This window comes from Camellia sinensis, chromosome 6, assembly GCF_055761805.1.
Source record: "Camellia sinensis isolate YWXY chromosome 6, ASM5576180v1, whole genome shotgun sequence".
NCBI classification, from domain to species: Eukaryota; Viridiplantae; Streptophyta; class Magnoliopsida; order Ericales; family Theaceae; genus Camellia; species Camellia sinensis.
The window spans coordinates 115,940,009-115,966,618 of record NC_138966.1 but is presented as its reverse complement, the minus strand read 5'-3'; the positions used below and the strand labels follow the sequence as shown (position 1 = coordinate 115,966,618).

At 35.3% G+C, this 26,610-nt stretch overlaps 2 protein-coding genes across 12 annotated transcripts; one reads left to right on the top strand and one right to left on the bottom strand.

Annotated features, from left to right (window-relative positions):
* Positions 1-269: 269 nt before the first annotated feature.
* LOC114310336 (small RNA degrading nuclease 5) lies at positions 270-14,344 on the bottom strand. 10 transcript variants are annotated; one of them, XM_028256293.2, is made up of 15 exons: positions 13,688-13,914; positions 12,364-12,411; positions 12,081-12,137; positions 11,928-11,993; positions 11,207-11,340; positions 10,979-11,091; positions 10,073-10,201; positions 9,697-9,767; positions 9,303-9,362; positions 7,419-7,474; positions 7,269-7,329; positions 6,669-6,936; positions 2,027-2,208; positions 1,648-1,943; positions 270-513 (listed from the first exon to the last, which is right to left on the bottom strand). In XM_028256293.2, the coding sequence occupies exons 4-15, from the start codon at positions 11,973-11,975 to the stop codon at positions 390-392; spliced, it is 1,542 nt and encodes a 513-aa protein (XP_028112094.1). In that variant the 5' UTR covers positions 11,976-11,993; positions 12,081-12,137; positions 12,364-12,411; positions 13,688-13,914; the 3' UTR covers positions 270-389. The 10 variants fall into 10 exon arrangements, with proteins under 10 accessions (XP_028112094.1, XP_082730701.1, XP_082730704.1 ...); XM_082874575.1 differs by having other exon boundaries at positions 2,027-2,202; positions 13,688-13,879; XM_082874578.1 differs by having other exon boundaries at positions 10,979-11,080; positions 13,688-13,848.
* A 9,557-nt stretch (positions 14,345-23,901) lies between these two features.
* LOC114310338 (thioredoxin) lies at positions 23,902-26,387 on the top strand. 2 transcript variants are annotated; one of them, XM_028256297.2, is made up of 2 exons: positions 23,902-24,398; positions 25,956-26,387. In XM_028256297.2, exons 1-2 carry the CDS (start codon positions 24,143-24,145, stop codon positions 26,273-26,275), a joined length of 576 nt encoding a protein of 191 aa, XP_028112098.1. In that variant the 5' UTR covers positions 23,902-24,142; the 3' UTR covers positions 26,276-26,387. The 2 variants fall into 2 exon arrangements, with proteins under 2 accessions (XP_028112098.1, XP_028112097.1); XM_028256296.2 differs by having other exon boundaries at positions 24,008-24,398; positions 25,950-26,387.
* Positions 26,388-26,610: the final 223 nt, after the last annotated feature.

The window sequence follows — 26,610 nt, the reverse complement described above, 5'->3', positions numbered from 1 at the left end:
ATACAAAGATCAAACCACAATATCTTTTTCTATGAAAAGAGTAACACAAGTCAAAAGAAGATGATAACAAAGAAAAAGAAGAGCAAATACGGTTCATGAACTTGGGAAGGGATTTGGAAAGAGAAGGAGAAAAGATGGGTGAAATGTGTGTGATCCTTTCCAAATCCCTTCCCAAATTTATGAACCAAGCACTGCAAAAAGGAACATTGAGCAATTAACACATGTCCCTTGCAAATGCAAAATTTGTTCAGCTTCACTTTCATGAACTGTTTAAATCAAAATATATATATATATATATATTCAAAGCAGGGGTGTATGTATATAAGCACTTGTCTACATTACATAGATGATGATCCTCGAAGGCAAGACCGAGACAACCATAATGATACTCAATGTTTTACACCCACAAAACACAAACCTACTTCAGCTTGGGCCTGCAGCTCTTCCAAGACCTTTACAAGTTTCTCACGGCACAAAGCAGTATCAATCTGCTGTGTAAGCATTTTCCTCAATCTTCATCCATGTACAAGAAGGGAGAGAGGGAGACAGACAGAGACAGAGACAGAGAGAAACGCATCAAAAACTTACTAACCTAATAAAACATTCAAAACTGAAAAGGCACAGAAGGAGGAACAACTAAAAGAGTGCCCTATATCTGTCACTTTTTATCACATAAATTGTTTTCATTTCCAGTACTTAACATGGTTGAGGACATGATATAAAATTTCACCCTGTTTACTAGCTGTAGTGCATGATATCATTCTAATAAGGGATCAAGTTGAACAACTACACTTGCACTGTCTTCACACATCGACAAAAAGTAAATCCGAACATTGTCACCTTAATGTTATTTATATTGTTTTAAGTATTTCACCAGAATGGTAATGTTGCTATTACTTCTCAAGTAATCATCAAAAGGGGGATCGAATGATGAAGCACAGACTCTTTGGAGTAGTGTTGGTTTGTGGGTTGTTTGGTTGGAAGGGAATGATAATTTTTGAGGATAAATATGATGATTTAGGGGCATCTGAGAAAAAAAATTGGCTATTTAGCTAGTTTTTGGGCTTCAATATCCTATTTTAAAGAGATTCCTTTATTTTTTTTATTTCTAATAATTAGAGAGCCATATGTAGCTACAGATATTTTCCCGTATCTTCTTTTTATTTCTTTTGTTCAGCTGACACCTTGTCCACCTTAACTGTACTTTTTCCTTCAATTAATAAAATAAAATTCTTCTTCTTGTTGCTGGTCCAAAAAAAAAAAATTAAACAAAGCTTTTTATAACATTAGAATGTAACTGGGGAGAAGTTAAAAGGGTAAAAGTTGAATCAAACTTTATAAAGGACATAATTGCAATTAAAAATGCAAGGGAAATCATACAAATGGAATAAAGATTTAGAAAAAGGACATAATAGGTGTATTAGTAGGATAATGGAAATGAAATATAACATGGGTATGCATATATATAAAACAGTATTACTGTAATTACAAAAAACATGAGGGTGAAACTGGCAAAAATGGCATCATTGCTGCTGCTCATCACAATGCAAGCAAAAGTCCAGCAGAAAACAAACAGCTGAGTGAAAATGGAAAGATCATAACAAAGTACAGCCAGTAATAATCAATGCAGGAATAAAGAATACATACCTGTGAACGATTGCCGTGTCCCCATGACCAGTGCAAATAACAATTATGGCATTTGTTGGTAAATTGGAGTGGAGACATTGGATTCTAGCATCCAAGCGACTTAAAATGTCCTTTAGTTCAGAGGAGACCTTGTATTTGATGCCATTTCTGCTAGTAGATTTCTTTTTGCACGTAAGCAGTGATATCATTTCAGCAAGCCTTCCATTTACCTTCTCTGTGTCCTCTGCTTGTTTCTTGAAATAGGAATTTAATTCCGAAAAGTGGGCCCAGACAAAGTGTACCTTTTTGTTTGTAACCTAATTTAATGTAAAAAAACAATTACAAGAGAAAATTAATGAGTGACAATACAATTTTAAAAAACAGAATCTGGAAACTATACCTCTTTACTGGCCTTCAAAAGGGCCTTGTCATCTGAAGATACTGGAATGGCATGGGATGACTCAGAAGCATATCGCTTCACTATGGAAATATTATCAATCAAAGTTGAGGCCTTGCCAGACTCACTTAAAACCGTAAGGAGCTTCTTCCGCGCTAATGATGGAGGTGAAGCAAAATCTGGTCCTAATTCCAAAATATTAGAGTCAAAGGCATACACACTGGTTGAGAAACTCCTCAATATTTAGTTGGAAGCAATAATTGTATGCAACACATGCTATCAGCCTACATTACATTATAAAATTCATTTTTCTTCCCCTCACTACTGACCATCCATTTCATTCCTTATAGATAAAAGGTTCATATCACTGCTTTATAATTTTGTATCAAGCATAACTACCTAAATGAGCTGTAAAATAAAAGATCTGTGGCTGCAATGACAAAGTAAGAATGCTCTAAAATCAAATGAATACATAAAAAAGTCAAGCCAGCGCACTGAGGGAGGGATGGCCACAGAATAATGCAGGAGTCACTTGAGTAGTATCAGGACGAAGACCATTTAAGAAGTCAAATTATTAATAGTGGATTACTTGAGGATGTGTACCTAAAGAAAGAATAAAATTATTTAATACTTGATTCACAACCATATTGTACGGCTCAGAATGCTGGAATATCAGAAACAATACAGAATGTTAAAATCCACCTACTCTCCACCTACTTCACCCACTTAAACCTACTCCACTAAACCTAACCCACTACACCACTACCACCTCCACTTCACCTACTCCTTACCTACTACACACTCACCCTCTTCTATATATAGGAATCATGAATCATTGTAATATAAATCAATAAAAATATCAATCAATAATACAATTCTCTTTATACATTAAATTTCAACATGGTATCAGAGCAAGGTTAAGAAGCTAGTAATTTTGCTTCACCGGCGGGCGGCAGTCTCACCTTGGCCGCCCGCCGGACCTCAACACATACCTCTTCTCCAATCACCGCCAATAACCACTGCAGCAACTCAAACCACTGCTAGCTCGAATTGACGCCAACTCTTCCAGTAACTCCAAGAACCGAGTAGAGGCCCCTCCAATCTGCATCTTCTCCATACTTATGTTGCAAGTTGCGGATAACAGATTTTCCCTTCTCATCCTTTCACTTGCAGAGACCCCAGTTGTAATGAGATCCATACCAATGGTTCCAGTGGAGTGATCTGTTGCAGACTGTTGCAATGCAACTTCCAGAAGACGAAAAGCCTCCATCACATCTCTCTATCTCCACCGCTCTTATTCATCATTTCAGACTCCAAATCTCGAAGCATTTGCTGTGCCCTCTCATAGGCCTTGAGGTGGGAGTCCACACCTCTTGGGCCATCCATGGCTGCTGGTTTTACTCTCCGAAGAGTCTCCTTCGCTTCGGCAATTCTCCCTTGCTTCATCAAGCAAATACCCAAATTGCACATCTTGTTATTGTCTGGTGCAATCAATAATGCTCTGTGATAAGCATCTTCCTTTTGGCAGACTTGAAGACCCACTCACTCATATTTTATTAAACTTTCTTTATTTATTTCTTTTAATCACCTTTTACACCTCCCTCACTACAAAATAGAATTTTTATTTATTTCTCTTATCTTTTTTGTGTTCCCTTTTTCACAATACACAAAAAAAAAAAAAAAAAAAAACAAAAACAAAAACAACAAAAACAAAAATATAAAAAATATATATAGCTTTGCACACCAAACCATATTTTATTCATTTCAGGGATCAACCCCGATCACCATTTTACACACACACACACACACACAAAAAAAAAAACAAAACAAAACAAAACAAAACAAAACACAACACCCACAGATTTGTTTTCTTTTCTGCAGACGGCCACCCACAGACCTCACTTCCACTACTCTGCCGCCGGTCTCTTCTTTTTGCCTCCGTCCTGGGCGGCCCTTGCCGGTGCTGCCTCCGTGTTTTCCACGCCACCGAGCACGTTTACTCCCCCATACTCCTCCACTGCAGCATATGGCGGACCTCCAAATCGAAACATAACGGTGGCCTTCCGTTTCAGCTCCTTGTTTTCCGCCTTTAGCACACTTATCTCTGCTCGCGCATCCTTATACATGCGTTGGAGCAGAGCCAGCTGGGAGTTTAACTGTTGCACCTCATTTGTCCTGCTCTGCAGCCGGTGCGACAAGTTTGTGACCGCAGTCATGGTTTCCACACATGACTTCAGAGTATACTGATTGGCCTCAATATCAGTTTGCACCGCCATTTTTTGCTCCACTGACCGCATCGGAAAGTTCAACGGAGCAAACACAGAGGTGTTTGGTTGAGGTTCACTGGCCACCGCACCAGTTCTCTCTCTTGTTGACTCATTGAGGTCTGGAAAGAGAGTGAGCAGACTACGGGACGAAGAGGCCATTTTCTGGGCAACCGAGTATTACAGAGTGTTTCAAGATTTGCAGCTCTTAGAGACACTCTCTCAGCAAAAGGAACTATCTCTCTCAGCAACACGAAGAGTTTTTTTCAGAGTTTTTTAGCGGGTTTTCAGCCTCAGCCTCAGCCTCCGCTTCGATTTATAAAGACCTTGACGAAGAGGCAGACACGCGCATCATGAGCCGCTCGGCGCTCGCCGACAACTTGACACGCCTTTTGATGGCACGTCTTTTTATGGATTGGGCACGCCTTTTGATGGCACGCCTTTTGATGGATTGGGCACGCCTTTTGATGGCACGCCTTTTGAAAGATTGGGCACACCTTTTGAGGGTGCGACTTTTTAGGGGTCCGACAAGACTCTGTAAACTGTCCCGACATTGATTCCGGTTAGCTCCTTTATGGGTCCGACAAGACTCTGTAAACTGTCCCGACATTAATTCCGGTTAGCTCCTTCATGGGTCTGACAAGACTCTGTAAACTGTCCCGACATTGATTCCGGTAAACTGTCCCGACATTGATTCCGGTTAGTTCCTTCATGGGTCCGACAAGACTCAGTAAACTGTCCCGACATTGATTCCGGTTAGCTCCTTCATGGGTCCGACAAGACTCTGTAAACTGTCCCGACATTGATTCCGGTTAGTTTCTACAAGGGTCCAGCAAGACTCCGTAAACTGTCACAACAACTGTCACAGCATTGTCTGCTACAACGGTCCGACATGACCCCATAAACTGTCTTCTACATCGGTCTGACACCGCCATCCAGTGTCCTCTACACCGTTATGACACCACCATACTGTGTCCTCTACAACGTTATGACACCCCCATACAGTGTCCTCTACAACGTTATGACACCACCATCCAGTGTCTTCACCAATGGTCTGACACGACCATACAGTGTCACCTATCCTCTTTTATTTTTGTGTATTTTCTTGTTTTGTTACTCTCTCCAAACTCAAGTTGGTTAGTTCCTATCCCCCTTGAGTTTGCGGGGGCTGTTAAAATCCACCTACTCTCCACCTACTTCACCCACTTAAACCTACTCCACTAAACCTAACCCACTACAACCTCCACTACACCTACTCCTTACCTACTACACACTCACCCTCTTCTATATATAGGAATCATGAATCATTGTAATATAAATCAATAAAAATATCAATCAATAATACAATTCTCTTTATACATTAAATTTCAACACAGAACTTCTCAGTCAAAGTTTTGGTGACACAAGGAGACAACAGGGGAACCAGTGTTTCTCCATAGTTCACAAGAGAAAAAGGAGTCTTTGCAGCATAGATAATCAAAGACAAGGAATCTCAAATATCGTCAAATAAATGACAAATTGGAAAAGTTTCAATGTTTGGAGTGCATTCTGGATGGAAAGAAATGGAAAGAAATATATATATATATATATATTAGATGTTTTGGGGTACATGGACTGCATGAGGGGAAGATGCAGCCTCAATTTAGAGATTGCTTGCCCTTCAACTGCTTGTTCTACTCTAGTTTGACTATCTTCATTTCATGTTTCTTTTTGGAGAACAATGTCTACCTATGTTTTCTATGTACTCCAATCACTAAATCTAATAAGTAAAAGACACCACAAAGGACCAAAGGTGGGGAAAGGGTAACTAATACCATGATGAAGACTCAAAAGGTTATGGAATGAGGTGGTAGGAAACATTTATGCAACTCATACTAGAGTAACACTTCAAGAAGGCCAAGGTCGAAAAAATATGAAATGGAGGAACCATTCTTGCGTAGGTCTTAGATAATCTGAATAGCTATGATAACAGTGACGAGCTAACATGAGGCATAAATGCCCACATATAGTCGCAGAATTGGCACAAATCAGGACAGTGACTACAATGACGACAATTGCAATGATTGATCAACTCTAAATACCCTTTCTTAAGATGCACACACAAGTGATCCATCATCTAAAAAAATTAACAAATAAAAATCACCTTCCAACTATCAACCCTTTCAGTGCAACATTAATCAACTTTTTCAATATCCTGCTCAACTTACAAGTTACAATGCAAAGACGTAAAGACTTGATCTTAAGCAATGATTTAAGCATTAATTTAATTCTCCATTAAGGTCAAGAATATCCTATTCAACATTTAATGTGAACACAAGTTAACACCTGATATTAAGCAACTTTTTGATAATGTAAATGCATAAAGAAGGCAGATCACTTACCATGCCTGATCTTTAACAATGCCAGTTCCATAGCAGCTCTTGCATCTTCTATACTATCATGCCCACTTCCCGACTCCTGTATCTCCCTGTAAAGGAATCTTCTGGTGAGCACACGAAGTGCAGTTTTGTAGGATCCACCACGGGGGTGCTTGTACAACACTGCTGTATCAATCACCAGATTGTGAGATATCTTCAATGCCAACAAATCATTCTCCAACGAATGCCCAACTAGAATAGTCTCTTTATAGACTAGTTGTAGAAAATCTTCCTGAAAATAGGAAGCAACTGTAAATAAATTAAGAAACAACATTTATGATTTAAAGTGAGAAATAATGAAAGTACCCATGTCACATCTAGTACAGATGTATAACGTTACTTTTCTTACATGGAATTTGAAATTACAAAATACAAACATGAAATGTTTAATAAATCCATGACAACCATAATAGTTGTTTATAAGTTGAGCAAGCATACAGCACACAGGCACATGCATTGCACACATTATTCATGTCCTAGTTCTTCTAGAATTTGTTATGCAGGTAGACACAACATGGTATCTAAAGTTAGCATAAAAAGAAGGAACATGAGTCAATAAAAAACCTGAATATCTTCAAGAGTCGTGGTCACCCCACTCAACATTTCACTTGTGATTCCACTATACCTGCATAATCCAAAAACATGCTTAACCAAAAACAAATTATAAAATTTGAGAGAAAGAAAGTGCAATTTGAGAGAGAGAGAAAAATATACCTAGTGTTGTAATCAATGATAGCATTTGATGGTTTAACCAGTTTATCTAGAACTACCTGTGAGAAATGAAAAATAGGATTACTCAAAGATACAAGAAAAACATTAATAATAAGCGCAAGGCCCCAAAAATACTAATTATGCAGCAAGTAAATTATAAAAAAATCAGGATATCGATCCAGACAAATCACAATCACAACACAAGCTGCACATTGCCAAACTCCACATGGAAGAGCTTTTTGGCTTTATTTCAGCTCCTAAAGAGCTTCCTGCTTTTGAAGAAAACCACGATGCTTTTTGCTGAGATCCTTCATATCGTGGTGTGTTTGAGGTGAAATTTTTAGAGCTTTCCTAGTTGACGATGGAGCATCCTTCCCGTAGAAAGGGGATTGGTCAGATGGAGCTCCATCTGAAGTGACCTTCTTTGTTTGGAATGCAGCTCATAAGAAAAATTTTACCATTGATAATCTTATTCAAAGATATCATGTAATAGTCACTTGGTGTTGCATGTGCATGTTTGATGAGGAGAATGGTCTGCACCTGCTTTTACGTTGTAAGGCAGTAAGCAAGATGTGGGATTTGAGTCTTGTTTATTTTGGAGTGTTTAGGGCACCTTCCCTAGAGGAATAGCGAACTTTATGAATGCTTGGTGGGGTGGCAGGGTAGGAAAGAGGAGGAGAAAGGCTGTATGCCTACTGTGAATCATTTGGGGGGCACACAATAGGACTTTTTGTGGAGTTGAAGAGGCTATGTATAGTCTGAATCTGAAGAGTCATTTTGTAGCTATTTTGTATAGTTGGTTTTCCCGGGAGGGGAATGTTCGACCTAATCTAGACCAATATTTGGATTTTGCTGATGTTTTAGATTTGTAAGAAGTACACCTTTTTGTGGCGCTATTGGGGCTCTTTGATTGATTTCCTGATTCACATGGTTGGCATCCCCTTTATACTTCTTACATTTTAATGCAATCACTTGTATATATAAAAATGAAAACAAAATAAATAAAAAATTTTGTTTTTTGGTCAATTGGTGCTTCTTGTATTGTGCCGATGCGGAGCCGGTGGACCATTTGCTGGTTCATTGCCCGGTCGCTTCCCGTCTATGGATACTTGTTGTTGCAACCTTTGGCTTGACTTGGGTGCAGCCGCATTTAGTTAAGGAAGTTCTACAAAGCTAGGCTGGGGGTCGTGTTGGGAGGAGGCGTCGGAAGGCATGGATGCTCGCTTCTCATTGTATTCTATGGTTGGTGTGGTTGGAGCATAATAGGCGTGTCTTCCAAGGGGTATCTCATTCGGTCCCTTGGTTAGAGAGTCACCTTCTTACGGTTTTGTATAGTTGGGTGACACAATCGGTTAATCCTGATGTTTTGGTTTTTTTAGATTTTGCGGAGGATTTGATTTGTTAATTTTGTGTGTCCTGGTGGCTTTGAGTTTTGTATCTCTTTGCATCTTCTTGATGCTTTTCTAATAAAGTTTGGTTATTTATCAAAAAAATAAATTAATTAATTAATTAAAAAAAAGGTAGAAAAATAATTGTAACGTTTGTGGCAGAATCAAGGTGAGATAAATAATATACAAAAACTGACAAAACCTCAAGAGTAATAAAAGGCACAAGTCAATGATATTAAAGCCAAGCACTAAATGAAAAGCAAAATTATCAAAATAAAAATAAACAATTGTCTACTAAGTAAACATACATGTACACGTGCATACTGATTTAAACAACACTGGAAAACAATTAGACAATTATATAGAAACATCTAGGTGAGATAAAATTGATCAACATGGAGGAAAGAATCTCTTAACCCTTACCATTCCACCCAAAATCTAGAAACGAAAAGAGAAATGGAGCAAAGTAAAGGTATCTAGGAAAATGGGTTTGGCATACCTGTCCTTTAATATCAACCAGTGTTACTCTTGTGAGCTCGAACCCCTCACTGGTGATGCACTAACAACACCGGAAAAAGAAGAAGGAAAAAAATAAAGAAGAAGAAAGATTGACCAATATAAAATTGAAGAATGACATTTCACAATTAAATAAATCATAGTCTGAAAGTAGATTGATGACATATTTGTCACTTGTCAGTGAAGACAGCATATATGTGCTATTTGTCCTCATTAACAAAGTGAGATTTGAGTAAACCAAACACTAAAACTACTTGAGATTTAAGTAACAGATACAACTTCCATAAAAAAAACAACAAAAAAAAAGCACAACAACTTTTGGTAAACTTCTATGCAGTGGAAGCTTTGGAAGTAATGATTGATACTTGTGGCCCTACCATCTCACAGTCAAGAGCCAAAATGTCATGGACAGGATTTCCTGGAGGAGAAGGAAGAGTTGAAAGAAAACCTGCATTTTGTAGATATGAACTTAAGTATCTACCGAATGAGTAAACCAGTATAGGAGAAAAATAGGGGAAATTACAAATAAGTGTAGAAGACCAAAAATAATTACAAACACCTGGGGGTGCAACTTTTTCTAAGCAAAGAAACCACAGAAAAAGTTGCACCCCCCACCTTTTGGTAAATAATTTCCCCACTTCCCACTGTCTTGTAATTTCCCCGGAAAAATATATATACACATAAGAAAATGAATTACATTGATAATACAAATGTATAAATGAAAAAGGAAATCAAATATAAGATTCCTGTCACCTGGTTGATCATGGAAGTATCCATTATCTTCTAATTGCTTTGTTGTAAGTGTGTAGTACGTAATAGGGAATGGTATATCTTTCATAAGGTCACTAAATGATGGATTCTCGGAACCAGAACTAAAACCTCCTGCATAATGGGGATAATAACAACTTATTAATCATTTGGAAAATGTATAAGGTCTTCACATGGCATGCAAATTCCAATTGCTTCATAAAACAATCTGTGATAGTGTGATGAATGGAAGTGATAAAAAAATCTATTCCCTTTATCTCTCTCCATTTTCAGTCCAACATTCTGTATAAACCTAGAATACCGGTTCCCCTAATTGATAATAATAACTGCAATGCTAACATTCGATAAGTTTGTTAATAATATTTGTCTGCAGATTTTGCTCTTTTCAGTGGTGAGAATCCATAGATTTATTCTAAGTGAGACCAGATTACTCTAGGTGAGAATCCTAGAAGCCACCTCCTCCTTCTCCTCCATAGATTTATTCTAAGTGTGACCAGAATTACTCTAGGCGAGACTCCAAAACTCTTATCCTTTGATACTAAAAAAATATAACCTAATTACCCTACCATTCCAGTTCTAAAACCCTAGAATATTCTCTCCTGTCTGGAAATTCCTGCAAGCATTTCATACCAGAATCCAGCCTAACCTTCGACCAAATTCAAGCAAAAACCCATCCTAAACCTCAATTTTTCTTTCTCCATTAATAAACCCTGTACATCGAAGCCCTAATCCACCATATTTTATTGCAGGATATAGCCTTTTTGGGCTGCATCCTACATCATCCTAATAAAAAATCCAATAAACCTCATAAGCCAACTAATTTCTTCATGACCATAGGAAGTTTTAAGTATCCTTAATCAGGAGTGATATTTATTAAAATTAGTGACAGACCTTGTTCGGATGTTTGGGCAGATTTCCTCAAAACTGAATCAGCTCCATCCCTTTTTCTTTTGAACTTGCATGTAAGGAGTGCATCTATAGTGTGCATTCCATCTGATACACAGCTAGCACAGAAGAAACACCAACAACCATAATTACAGAATAGAGATATAATACACAACACTTGCCATTAAAAATAAACAAAGAAGAAGAAATTAATCAATTATAGTAATTACCAACCTAAGAGCCAATACTGGCCTTGGAATACCACAACAGTCTTTAAAACCTTTAAGTATTTTAGACTGTGATAAGTACAAGCCTGCATCAAGGCCAGGGACATAAAGCATAACCACTTTTGGAATCAGGGGCTTGTTCTGCAAATCAAAATAATGCTATTTCAGTAGCCATACAAAATTATTTCTTTTGCAAATCTATAAGCCATAGTTCCAGCATGTGCATGGCATTGTAAATAGTATAACACATTACACAAACGATGCATAATTTCAATCAAATTCTTAAAAATTTGTCAATTTGAAAGAGAAGAACCATCAGTATTAACTTCCATTCGGGTAAACATATTGCACAATATTTTTATTCCAAGCTAACCCTGAAGATGAATAAATTTAAATTTTGGTGTGAAGCAGTAGATTATCCAGAACAAGTCCATATTCAGTATTCCACCAAAATTAAATGATGCTAGACAGCACTAGAAAGCCCTTGGTTGATCATATGGTGGGTAAAGGTCAAAAGGTCATGAGAAGTTAATTTCGTGTCTTTAAAAGGTAGAAGAAACATTATAGGCTTTCTACATGAAAAAGAAATAAAATTCATGCCATTTAAAAGGTGATAGGGTGTTCGAAATCTAACATGCCAGAAATCTTGTACATATATTAATTTTAAGTATTTAGGTGCTAAATTAAAGGTAAAAGTTAGGGGTAAAGAAAAATTATGTGTTCACTACCTTGATAAAAACCCATGATGGCATGAATCCTTCAGCTAGCACCCACATAACAAGTCCTTGAACGTCCTGCTTCATCATGAAAAATCCAATCAAAAATTGTAATTCTCACACCAATTAAAATTTCCAGAAGTTTGGACAGTTAGTGCTACCCACTTGCAAATTCAAAGTTGAACCAGCTTCGGGTGCCTTAAAAACAACATCTACTTTCCCCTGCATGACATGCATAACTCGAGTTCAATCCATGTCCAACCAACCAAGAATAACATCATTGGTGGATGAAATTAACTGCCCTTAATTAGTTAATGTTAAGCTCACATCCCAACGCCAAACTATTTAGCAGTTTTTGCCAATTTAAAAGTAGTTTCTAGTTATTTATTGTGAAAGATACTTCAATTTTTTGTCTCAAAGCAAGAGAAATCATTCGAAAAATGCTAACCAATCAATGGGACAAGGGAAGCAGCCAAATAAGCAGTTTCAGCAATTCCTGTGGCAGAATTAGCAATAACAATATGATGATTCAATTGCTATTTTAGTACTCCGTCAGAATTAACTAACAAAAAGCTCCATAAGTTCTTTAGTTATTGCCACTTTAAACATTGGCAATCTCAACAATATAGCTCTTTACCAATTCCAGGCCGACATTCATAAACTCTAGTTAAGAAATTCAATGGGTATATCTATATCTAAATTCTCACAACCTAACAGCAACTTAAGGGAAGAAAATTCAAATAAATTAAATCACATTAAGAACTATTTGGTTTATCAGAAAGCTGTAAATTAAGGAAAAATAAGTTTTCTGGTTCTCCTTTCTGATCCATAACAAATGTAAATCACACCAAAGAGAAATACTTGTACAAATAATCCATTTTTTTTTTTTAACCCCACAAAGAGCAAAATAATGGAAAATATGGAGTTTTAAGTCTCCGATCATTGCATTTATTCCGGTTTCCAAGCAACCAAACAGACCATTACTTATCCTTCCAATTAATGGATATGGTACTTTAATATCAATAATTATCATTTCAATTTTACCTTTTTGCTTAACAAATATATATTTACATGGACAGAGCCACATTGTGGCCCCCTTAAATATTCAACAAACCCTATATATGACATTATTCAAAAGTGTTCAATTATATGTTTCTACAAACTGAGTGCATTATTTGATGAATTGGTATTGAAAATTTATCTAATTTTTTTTTTTAAGTGTAATTTGACAAGTTTGAATTAATCAGTCTTCTCTATGTTATTAGAAATTGATAGTCTTACAATATATGGTGTGAAATTTGATTTTAAGAAGTTCTATACAACAAAAGATTTGACGCTGACGATAACTTGTTGACAAACCCATTGAATAAAATTTGTGTTTACACCATTGTTTGGACCCCCCTTCAAATTAAAATCCTCAGTCCATCCCTACATAAATATATGTATGCATACACATAAGTACCATAAGCATATAATCAGCCAAAAAAAAAAAAAAAAAAAAGCTAATTAATCCTACCCAATCAGCTTTTGCACTTCCAAACCTAATTTTACTTGTTTTAACTAAGGTTACTGAGCACTTTACATGAATTGTAATTTTAATTTGTTCAAAGACCCAGTTTAACCAAGAACATTGTGATTAAAAAAAAAAAAAATTAACAATGAACATCAGTACAAAAACAAATCAATCAAATGCCAAGTATATATACAAGTGTATGCATAAATGGTAAAAAAAATTTAGACATAAATGAAGGATGGAGAAAAAAGGAGAGTACTTGTGGACCGTAGATGTCAAAGAAAGTAGTATTCTTTGTGGATTTATCTTCCTCCTCAGAAGCTTCGGTTTCGAATTTGTGGTTCGGAGAAGGCATGATCAATATGGCTGCGTTCGAGTTTTTGTTGTTTGTAACTCTGTGGTCTGTTGATTAAATTGTCTGTCTAGACATGGAATTTTTGGGGTTAATATTAATGTGTTGATGATATGGGTCGGGTCTAACTACACCAGGTGCTAATTAACCTAATTTTGGGTATAAATAGGGTTTGCGCCAAAAAATTTAAGTCATGAATTTATAAATTGGTTCAATTCATTGTATATTGTACAGTTTGATTTAGATTTTTTCAATGCAGCATTTGTATTTCACGATTCGGTTTCATAATTTTTATAATTATTATTTTAGTTTAAATTGAATCGGATCATTTAAATAAATACATATAGATGTGTAATTTCATATTTATTTTTCTTGAGAAAAAATTAAAAAAAAAACAAAGATAGTTAATATATGTAATCTTAAATTTCCCTCTCATTATGAGATGGGCTGCAAGGGTAGTATATCGCAAGGGTGGTGGGTTGTGGGAGGACGAGGGGGGTGGTGAGGCAGTAGGGTTTGAGGGACTATAGGGGGATTGTGATGGTAGCTAATTGGTAAAGATAGAAAGATGAAAAAACGTGGTGATAGAGGAAGAATCTTTACGGCCACGGTTGGTGGTGTGTAGAGGTGCTTATTAAAAGATTAAGGCCTCGTTTGGCAAGAGGTTATTTTAATCAATTAGTCAAAAAGTTACTAATTTAGCTAAAAAGTCAACAACCCATACCAAAAAGTCAAAGATTCTCTTTTCTCTCTACTTTTTGCACATCTTTTCGTAATTAGCCAAAAAGTTATCCCAAACATACAAGTTTTTTTTACCTACCTTTTTAGCCAAATAGCCAAAAAGTTACTAAATTAGCCTGTTCCCAAACGAGGCCTGAGTTTAAAAATTCATTTGACAAACATAAATGTAATTGAAAAAATGAAACAACAATGTGTACGGAAATAAATGATAGAATGAAAATAGAACTAACATTCATTTAACCCCTTGTCTAGCTTGTTTATATTTTATTTCATATGCTTCAACAATAATAGACAAAGAGTCTAATTGTGATTTTAACTATTTAGCATTTTGTTCAATTTTGTTAAAAAATCATCGAAACAGACGGAAGTGTCAACACGTTCTATTCAACACAATCAAAAGTCAATTTTAAAGTTAAAAAAATAAATAAAAATACACTTTCTTCATCTTGTCATCCAAAAACTTAACTAAATTAGTAGATATTTAGATATATAAATTATTAGATATTTATTAATTAATATATTTTATTTAATTGTACATATTATTATAAAAATTCAATTCTAAATTAATTTAGTATTTGACTCAAATTTAAGTTTAATTAAGTTAATATTTGACTAAATTTAAAATTAGGTGAAAATTTAGAAAAGAAATTGTATTACCAATTGAGAAAGAGTAGATAAAAGTAAGAAGAAAATATAAAGGTAATTTTGTCATTTAAAATTTATTAACATTGCATTTTAAGGGTAATTATGTTTACACCACAAAAGAAGCCCATTACACCCTTCCATTTTTATTTTCTTATTACAATTTTGTCATCTCTGTAAAATTATCAATTGATCTCCAAATCCTAAGAATTGAACACAATTTCTCACCTTATCTACCACCCTTCACTACTGCTCTCTTTTCTCCATTCTTCTTTTACCTCCGGTAGCCTTCTCCTTATGTTTTTCTCACATCTGATAGTCCTCTCTCAACCCTAAAATACCATTTCTCCTACTTTTGGTAGCTCCTTGTCACCCTTCCAAATTTTTGTTATACATTTTCGTTGATACAGGTTTTACTAGCCGTTCAATTCTAGTTCGCCAAATACATGGCATTTATCTAGTTCTAGGCTGTCGAACGTGCAAGATGTGTCCAGTTATAGGATGCTAGAACATAATGTTATTCCCCAGTGGTTGTGTGAGTGTAAATTAAATGACTAAATAAAATAAACAACAAAATAATTTAATAAATTAAATTCTGAATTAAATGCTAACAAAATTTATAAGTCGAGACTTGTATCGGACACAATTTTCTTAACGTAGATTTCATCATCGCTTCGGTGCTTCGAGATTTACCGGCGTCTAGTTCCCGGGATGCAACGACTACAACTTGATTCGCAGCACTACAAAATCAAGTTTGGTGAACCAAAACTTTGTTATAACTCTCTTTTTTTCTTCCTAAAGATTAAATGATAGACAGATGCAGAAGACAAGATGAGAACTAAAAGGGAAAAATAAGAAATGCTTTGAAAAATTGGATCCAAAGAATTACTGGAATGGCAGGCTATTTATAGGAAATTGGTGGCTTTTCTAGATAGGTGTCAACAGATAGAAAAACCTGTTCGGACAGATTCAACAGGTAGAAAAACCTAATCGGCTGGATTCAACAACTGAAAAACCTGTTCGGGTGGAGGAAAAATCTATTTGGGTAGAGGAAAAAATCTGGATCAATTTATTTTAAATTTTGAAACCAAATTAAAAAATAAATAAATACAATACAAATGTTTTTGGCCCAAAAAGATAATCATTAGGTCAGACAAGCCCAATCCAACTTTACACCTCGCACCCGCATCCAAGCCCAAGCCCAGTCCACCCAACCAGACGGACTGCGGCGCACGCATGTGATTTTTGTTTTGGGTCCATGGGTCTAGCCCACTTTACCTATAACCTCACCCTTCCACAAACTTGGGTATCCCGTGGAGCCCATCCTAAGTATCCTAAGCTAGAGTTTATATACCCATATAAATCCTTAAACTTTTCCAATGTAGGACAAGCACATTTCACAAATGTGTAGGAAACCCACTTAAAGCCATATCCACGAACCCGAAAATGCGCATTGAATTCTCATTCATCTGGAAATGGTTTTGAGCAACCAAATACACGATGTTATTCACTACGCGACCTTAAATATGAATCCAATTAGAAATGTTAAAAATAACGCTTGGGTCCTACCTTTATTAATGCTTAAAGTTAACAAAAAATAAGGCTTTACAAAGCCATTTTTCAACAATCCCCCACATAAATGGAATTCACAATAATGGACATGCAACAAGATACAAACAAAGAAAGTGTACTTTAAAAAGATACATCACATCAAATAGGCAGTTTTTGGCTTTGAACCTCCTCTAGTGAAAGTCTATCAAACTTACTGGCTAACCAGTGAACGTGATGCCTTGAACTGTTTAGTTGTTTGTGTAAGCCAAGACAATAGACTACACATAGTGTATCCGCAGACATAGTTTGGTTCTTATGGTTGTGTTCATTTTGGCTCTAAACAACACCTGGTAATTCATGAGTGCTCTAGAGATTTTAACTTTCTCAATTCTTACAGAACCGGCCCAATTCACAATCATATAGGTGACTTCTTATTAAGAATATCCTGCCATATCCCACTTGGATGTCGAAGCTATAAGAATCATTAAAAGCAAAGTTTATCCTACTAACACTGCAAGTATCACTCTTCTTATTATAGAAATAGGTATGAGAAAAACCTCCTTAGTGATACATGAAGTCATCTATAATTCAGTTGTCCCTTTGAATCCAGATCTTAGGATCTCTAGTCAACTAGGTTGGGTTGCCATTATGGCGACTTTTAAGTAATAAGCTTTAATGACATTCCCCTCGATAAATGGTAAACTTGCTCTTTAGCAAACCTTTTAGTCAATGGATCTGCAATATTCTCCCTTGACTTTACATATTCTATGGAAATTATTCCATGTGAGAGCAAATGCCTAACGGTATTATGTCTCCAACAAATGTGTTAAGACTTACCGTTATATATATGATTATGTGCCTGTCCTATTGCTGCTTCACTATCATAGTGAATGCATATACCTGGCAAAGGTTTAGGCCATGTTGGAATGTCTTCTAAGAAATTATGAAATCATTCTGCTTCTTCTCCTATTTTATCTAATACAACAAACTCAGATTCCATTATCGACCTTGCTATGCATGTCTGCTTGGAAGATTTCCAAGAGGCTGCAGCACCTCCCAGAGTAAAGACGTATCCACTAATGGATTTTGATTCGATATCCAATTTGCGTCGCTATACCCCTCGAGTACTGCTGGATATTTGGTATAATGTAAGCCATAATTCTGGGTATGTCTTAGATACCTAAGTACCTTAACTATCGTTTTCTAATGATCAAACCTTGGATTACTTGTGTACTTACTCAATTTGCTTACAGCATAGGCTATATCTGACCTAGTGCAATTCATTACGTACATCAAGCTTCCGATTATCCGAGAGTACTCTAATTGTGAAATGTCTGCACCTGTAATTTTTGACAAAGAAAGACTAATGTCAACAAGTGTTTTAGCAAGACGGACGTCATGCTTTCCAAATTTCTCTAGAATCTTCTCAACATAATGAAATTGAGATAAAACATATCCGTCAAATGTTCTAGTAATTTTTATTCCCAGAATTACATCTGCTACTCCCAGATCTTTCATGTCAAACTTTTTGTTCAACATTTTCTTTGTAGATTTAATCATGTCATTATTGCTTTCAATAATGAGCATGTCATCCATATAAAAACAAACTATGACATAGCCTTTATCTGTGCTTTTAACATAGATCCATTTGTCACATTTCTTTATCTTAAAACCATCCAAAAACATAATGTGATCAAATTCATGCCATGGTTTCAAAGCTTGTTTTAATCCATAAAAGGATTTGACAAGTTTATAAACCTTTTTCTCTTGGCCAGGAACTTGAAACCCTTCCGGTTGTTCTATATAAATTTCCTCATCTAACTTGCCATTCAAAAAGGTTGTTTTAACATCCATTTGATGTATTTCCAGATTATACAAAGCTGTAATCGCAATTAGCATGCGAATAGATGTTATTCTTGTCACTAGTGAATGTGTGTCAAACTAAACAAGGCCTTTCTTAAAACCATCCAAAAACATAATGTGATCAAATTCATGCCATGGTTTCGGAGCTTGTTTTAATCCATAAAAGGATTTGACAAGTTTATAAACCTTTTTCTCTTGGCCAGGAACTTGAAACCCTTCCGGTTGTTCTATATAAATTTCTTCATCTAACTTGCCATTCAAAAAGGTTGTTTTAACATCCATTTGATGTATTTCCAGATTATACAAAGCTGTAATCGCAATTAGCATGCGAATAGATGTTATTCTTGTCACTAGTGAATATGTGTCAAACTAAACAAGGCCTTTCTTCTACCTGTATCCCTTAACGACAAGCCTAGCCTTGTATTTATCAATTGAACCATCTACTTTCATTTTTCTCTTGAATATCCACTTATATCCAAGAGGTTTACACCCTGATGGAAGATCTACCAGTTCCCAAGTATGATTTTACAGAATTGATTCAATTTCACTATTCACAACCTCTTTCCACAATGGAGCTTCAGGACTTAACATTGTTTTTTTGAAGTTTTAAAGCTCATTTTCTAGCAAGTATGTCAGAAAATCTGGACCAAATGATTTAGAGATCCTAGTCCTCTTGCTACGTCTAGGTTCATCTGCTTCATTATCATTTTGGTTTTCACTACCACCCATAGCAGTATCAAAAGTTCTTTTATTTAAACTTGTCTCGTCAATTTCCTTGTAAGGAAAAATATGTTTGAAAACGACACATTCCTTGACTCAATAATAGTGTTTACGTGCATATCAGGATTTTTAGATCTATGAACTAAAAATCTGTATGCACTACTATTATTTGTATAACCAATGAACACACAATCAATGATCTTTGCTCCTATCCTAGATGTTTTAGGATTAGAGACTGTCACTTTGGCCAAACACCCCCACACTTTAAGGTAATTATAGGTAGGTCATCGACCTTTCCATACTTTATAAGACGTTTGATTGATTTTCTTATAGGGTACCCTGTTAAGGATAAAGTTAGCAGACAAAATCGCCTCCCCCCACAAATTCTGAGGTAACCCTGAACTAATCAACATGGCATTCATCATCTCTTTAAGAGTTCGATTCTTTCTCTCAGCAACTCCATTTGACTGAGGAGAATAGGGTACAGTGGTTTGGTGAATAACACCATGTTCAGAACAAAATTCCTTAAATGGTGCATCATACTCACCACCTCTATCACTCCTCACGACCTTAATAGTTTTAGCAAGTTGATTTTTAACCTTAAGTTTATATTGCTTAAAAATTTCTATGGTTTCATCTTTACTTCTTAATAAGTAAACATAGCAATATCGAGTGCAATCATCAATAAAAATAATAAAATACTTTTTACCTCCTCTAGTTTGAACAAATTTTAAATCACAGATATCTGTGTGAATTAGACTTAGAGGTTCGGTACTTCTTTCTACTTTATTAAATGATGCTTTAGTGAGTTTTACCTCAACACAAATCTCACATTTATGATTAGGATCAAATTCTAAGTTTGGTAAACATTCTAAAGAAACAAGTCTACGCAAAGACTTAAAATTAACATATCTTAATCTACCATGCTATAAAAAAGAAGACTCAGCAATATAAACAGAAGATATGTTTTTATTATTAATAGCCAAATTTGGTACAACAATTAATACATTAAGCTTAAAAAGCCCATCACTTATGTAACCTCGCCCCACATATATTCCATTCTTGGAGAGTACAACCTTGTCAGATTCAAAGACTAATTAAAACCTGTTCTTGATCAACAATGACCCAGAAATCAAATTATTGCGAATCTTCGACACATTGAGTACATTGTTAAGAGTGAGTTCTTTTCCCGAGGTCATTTTCAGCACAATCTTTCATTGTCCTTCTACAGTTGATATGAAGAAGTTTCTCATAAAAAGTTGTTTCCCACTTTCCACCACTTTGTAGGTTGTGAACATTTTCTTATCTGCACAGATATGGCCAATTGCTCCAGTATCCACCCACTACTTCTTGGAATGGCCCACTAAATTTGCCTCAGAGACTACTACATCAAGATTGATACCTGTCACTCCATCGGAAAGATAAAAATCCTCGGCTATGTTGGCTTTTGCTGGCTTTTTGCTTGAACTCCCTTCATCCTTGCAAACGCGACAATCCTTAGCACGATGTCCATCTTTGTCGCACACAAAACACTTGCCTTTGAACCTCTTGTTGAACTCGTTATTGATCCCTTTGTTGATCTTACTAGTGGATCCTTGTTTGGGACCATTGCCATCATGCTTTCGTTTCTTGTTGTTGAACTTTGACCCTTGTCCATGTTCCACAACATTTGATTTAGCCTGCATGACATGGTTTCTTGATTTCTTGTCGGAACCACAGTTGTCCTCCTCAATTCTAAGTCGCACTATTAGTTCCTCTAATTTCATCTCCTTGCACTTATACTTTAGATAATTCTTAAATTCTTTCTAGAATTGTGGCAATTTCTCGATGATTGTCGCTATTTGGAAAGATTCACTAAGAACCATCCCTTCCGCATGTATGTCATGAAGAATTAATTAGAGATCTTGAACCTGGCTAATAACCGTCTTGGAATCTATCATTTTAAAATCCAAAAAATGGCCGACAACATATTTCTTTGTACCGGCATCCTCTATCTTATATTTATGATCTAGAGATTTCCATAGTTCTTTTGTAGTGCTTTCGACACTATACACATTGTACAGTGTATTGTCCAACCTATTGAGGATATAATTCCTATACAGAAAATCATCATGTTTCCATGCATCAACTGCGGCAACCACTTGCCGGTCAGTTTCTCCCTCATTTAGTGCCGAAGCTTTTTCATGAGTAAAGTGAGCCAAATTCAATGTTGTAAGATAAAACATCATCTTTTGTTGCCATCTTTTAAAATCATTTCCATTGAATTTTTCTAGCTTCTCCCTATGATTTACTAGTACTGCTGGAGTCATTACTGGCACAACAGGTGTGGGGGCCGGAGTACGAATAGTCTCAGTACTGTTTGTTTTAGTATTCATATTTCTGACCAAATAATAATGCACCAATCACAAATTTATATAGAAAAGAATTTATACACAAAATATACAGAATAATATTTTATAACAAAATTCCAATGATAAATAGTATATGACTACTATGTTATCAAAGAAATTCTTAAACAGTATATTACTACTATTTAAGAAATTAAACAGTATATGACTACTATTTAATTTCTCAAAACAAAATATTCGTCTGCCTAACACACAAAAAAAAAAAAAATAGAAATCTACTTTAAGATTATTATTCCCCAATGGTTGTGTGTGTAAATTAAATGACTAAATAAAATAAACGACTAAATAAAATAAACAATCCAGAAAATAATTTAATAAATTAATTTCAGAATTAAATGTTTACAGAATTTATAAGTCGAGACTTTTGTTGAACACTATTTCCTTAAAGTAGATTTCACTATCGCCCTGGTGCTTCGAGATTTACCGGTGTCTACTTCTCAGGATGCAAACTTGATTTGCAGCACTACAAAATCAAGTCTGGCGAACTAAAGCTTTGTTGTAACTCTCTCTTTTTCTTCGTAAAGATTAAATAATGGATAGATGTAGAAGACAAGAGAACGACTAGAAGGGAAAAAAAAGAAATGCTCTGAAAAATTGGATCCAAAGAATTACTGGAATGACAGACTATTTATAGAAAATTGGTGGCTTTTCTGAACAGGTGTTAACAGATAGAAAAACATGTTCGGACAGATTCAACAGGTACAAAAACCTGTTCGAGTGAATTCAACAGGTGGAAAACCTGCTTGGATGGAATTTCAACAAATAGAAAACCTGTTCGAATAAAGGAAAATCTATTTGGGTGGAGGAAAAAATATTTTGAAACCAAAATTAAAAAAATAAGTAAATAAAATACAAATGTTTTTGGCCCAAAAAGATAAATGTTGGGTTGGACAAGCCCAACCTCACGGACGGCGACGCGAACGTGTGATTTTTGTTTTGGGTCAAATGGATCTAACCCACTTTACCTATATTGGGTCGGACAAGCCCAACCTAACCTCACACATGCGCCCAAGCCTAGTCAAACTCACCTGACCGAACAGCGGCGGTCGCGTGCATATGATTTTTATTTTGGGTCCAATGGGTTTACCCTACTTTACCCATAATCTCACCCTTCTACAAACTTGGGTACCCCTTGGGGCCCATCCCAAGTATCACAAACTAGAGTTTATATACCCATATAAATCCTTAAACCTTTCTAATGTGGGACAATCACATTTCACAAATGTGTAGAAAACCCACTTAAAGCCATATCCATGAACCTAAAAATGTGCATTGAATTCACATTCATCCGGAAATGGTTTTGAACAACCAAATACACGATATTATTCACTATGTGGCATTAAATATGAACCCAATTAAAAACGTTAAAAATAAGGTTTGGGTCCTACCTTAATTAATGTTCAAAGTTAACAAAAAATAAGATTTTACAAAGCCATTTTCCAACACATAATGGGTCTATACGTTTGGCAATGTATGTAAAAATGTTTCAATTTTGTTCAATAGTGGTTGTCTGTGCGATTTGGTTTTTGTTTGGCAGTGGGGCTCCAGACTGTTTAGTTTTGTTCAGTTCTGATTTATCAAGCAAAAATCGAACAACCATCTCCAGATTCAATTCGAAAATGTTAAAAGACAATTTAAAATAAAAACTCATTATTTTGTTTTTCAACGGGTCATTTATCATCATTTTTTCATTCATTAACTTTTTTTATGATTAAAATATTATGATTCACAATTTTGTAAGGAGATGTGCAATAGAGAAGATTAAATGAGAAAAAAGAAGAAGAAGAAGATAAATAGGATTGTGAAGGTGGTGGTTAGGTGGTAGGGCGGCTTCAAGGGCGATTGAAAGTTGCAAGGTGGTGGTTGGAGGTGATAGAATAGGTAGCATTTGAAGATAGAGTGTAAGGCGAAGTTGAAGATTAGAGATGCAAGTAGAAATGAAATTATAAAGCGTGCAAAGAGATATAAATAATTTTTGAATAAAGTGTAAATAAAAAATTAGTGTAATAAGGTAGAATGATAGTAAAATTATCCATATTTTAATCTAAAATCACAAAGGAACTCGTAAGAAGAGTAAAGGGCAAATAAACTAAAGAATAAAGTAGATTTTATCATAATATGGGGGATAAAAAAAAATCTTGGGTCATTTTGGAATTCTCAGTTTTATGGGGTTGAGTCCATTACTTTACTTTCATCCACAAGAAATTGAGCCACCTCAAAAACCTCACATTCTTGAAAGGGTTATCCAAATTTAGATAAATACCAACACAACACTAGAAAAATTAGAAGCCCTATACATAAAATAAAAAATAAAATAAAATCACAGAAAGCCTGTGTGAGTCTCTTGCTCAACAAATAAAGGCCACATTCTTCCCATTCCCACAAAAGAGGAGAGAGAGAGAGAGAGGGAGGGGGAGAGATAGAGAGGGAAGTAAAAATGTCAGTGGAGAAGTGTTTTCAAGTAAGCACAGTGTTTGCAGGGAGAGGAGGGGGTGTTGTACAGCATCCATTTTATACAAAGGAAAAGATTCATTTGCCAACTTCATCATGCAAAGGAGGACCTTCCACTCCTCCTAAGGTTTCCAATAGTATTGTATCATTGTCTTCTTCCTCACACTCTGGTTTCGCTCCATCTTTCAATCGCAGATGTCGCAGTTCGCGCATCATCTGCAAGGCCCGCGAAGCTGTGGAAGGTAATCTCCTTTCTCGAGAATTTCAATTGTTGGGTAATTATTCATGGCACCATTTGAAAAGCTAGTAAAAAATCAGTTTTTTAGTTTTTTGATTTTTTTGGTTATATTACCTTTTTATTTTTTCACATAAAAAACTAAAAAAGTCACAGAGAAAAATTTTAAAAATTAATTTTTTATCAATTTCTTAAAACGCCGCAAGAGTAGCATGTGATTTTATTGAACGTGACGTAATAAAAGATAATTTATTCAATAATTTCTGCTATTAAGATACTAATTTTTTGATTTTTAAGTCAAAATTATTTCTTGCAAAACGAGGCAGTTCCGCATTGTTTGTCTATCTTTCTTTTTTGAATGTCACAAAATATTTGTTTATTCAGAAAAGTCAAAACATAAAACTCCAAAAAATTTTAAAACTACCCTTTAAAAGTAATTATAAATATATTGAATATTGAAAATAAAAGAGGCATAATGATTAATTAATATATTTTGATTTGATTTCATAGCAATAATTTCATATTCTATTAAAAAGTTAGAATCTAAAAAGACTATTATTATGGGACGAAAGAAGTATAAAGATAACTCTCCTAATTGGATTAATTGGGGGAGATATATATAAATTAAAAAAACAATAAAAATTCATAATTTGAGTTTTACAATTCACTAATAATAATAGGATAAGAAAATTAAGTTGACACGTACGTACTAGGTTAGTAAAATTGTGATTTTTAATTATTTTTCATGGGTTATTATTCGTCTGATGAATGACGTTATGAAAAATTTGAAGTATGATACATTGTTAGACTCGTTTCTATTAAATAGTTGAAAGATAACGGGTGATTCGCCTATTGTGTTTTTTTAGATCTTAGTCGTGAGTTTTAATTATTTTTCATGGGATATTGTTCATGTAACTAATGACATTGTGAAAAATTTTAAGTGTGATACAATGGTAAATTTGTTTTTGTTGGATAGTTGAAAGAAAAAAAAGGATGATTTGCCTATTGTGTTTTTTTAGATCTTCATTGGTACTACCAAATTATTTAATAATTTTTTAATTAGAAAATTTTTACAGAAGTAAGTGATTCTCTCAAGTATGTTATGTTATGTGGTTGGTTTTTATTTGTCAGTAGCACTGACATGTCAAGACAATCTAGTTTGCTGCATGGCCTATTTCATGCACTATATTTGTATGGTTAGTATTATCTGTTTTCAGTGTGTATCTATTTTTTTGAGAAATACAATAAATAAATAAATAAAATTTGATGAAATATTTATGAAAAAAAGGGGTCAAAATAACTCACTTGAGAAAACACAACAAATTATTTTTGAAATTCAAAAGCTATCTAACACCCAAAAAAAAAAAAAAATGAATAGAATATGACATTGAAAACAAAACAAAAGGGGCTAGTTTGTGACATTTTCACACTGTTGGTAAGAATCGAAGAAACCATGATCAGAAGCAGTGCTTCTCAAAATTTCCCCCAGGAAAAATAAAAGTATTGTGAAAATGTTCATTTGTCACCATCTTGATGAACTCAAATGCTCTGTCAAAATCTGCAGTTCAAGTGGTGACAGATTCAAGCTGGAAAAACCTTGTCATAGCAAGCGAAAGCCCGGTACTGGTTGAATTCTGGGCACCATGGTGCGGACCGTGCAGGATGATAGCACCGGTGGTGGATGAATTGGCGAAAGAGTACGCGGGGAAAATCCTATGCTACAAGCTCAACACCGATGACTGCCCAAGCATCGCGACGGAGTACGGTATAAGGAGTATCCCAACAGTGTTGTTCTTCAAGAATGGGGAGAGAAAAGAGAGCATCATTGGTGCTGTGCCCAAGTCCACACTCACTGCTACTATTGAGAAGTATTTGGAGATCTAAACAGGGATTGCTCCGTTTGTGTCCATAATATGTTGCTTGTATTCAGAAATTCTTCATTTTGTAAATTGTAATATGTTGTTACGCAGTGCCAAATATATGGGGAGATTGTTTCTGACTTGAACCAAAACCACCATTTTTCAAAAGATTGTTTCCGACCTGAACCAAAACCACCAAAATGCTACTAGGAAGCCTTACAATTGGCCCAAACCGCTTGTTGGATTGGGTTTTAAGCACATGATGCACATTATCCTAGTCCAAGGCATATACTGACCATTAAAAATTTCACAAGCCAAGTCTGCTTTATGGATTAAATATGAATGCAAATTCTCCCAATA

What these genes read in the sequence shown, in the direction of transcription:
- LOC114310338 (XM_028256296.2), top strand. Translation starts at nt 24,143, where the DNA reads ATGTCAGTGGAGAAGTGTTTTCAAGTAAGCACAGTGTTTGCAGGGAGA. An exon ending in GGCCCGCGAAGCTGTGGAAG is followed by an intron (nt 24,399 to 25,949) that starts GTAATCTCCTTT and finishes CTCTGTCAAAAT; the next exon opens with CTGCAGTTCAAGTGGTGACA.
- LOC114310336 (XM_028256289.2), bottom strand. Translation starts at nt 13,783, where the DNA reads ATGCCTTCTCCGAACCACAAATTCGAAACCGAAGCTTCTGAGGAGGAA. An exon ending in ATACTTCCATGATCAACCAG is followed by an intron (nt 9,768 to 10,072) that starts GTGACAGGAATC and finishes TACAAAATGCAG; the next exon opens with GTTTTCTTTCAACTCTTCCT. An exon ending in TTTTGAAGGCCAGTAAAGAG is followed by an intron (nt 1,944 to 2,026) that starts GTATAGTTTCCA and finishes ACATTAAATTAG; the next exon opens with GTTACAAACAAAAAGGTACA.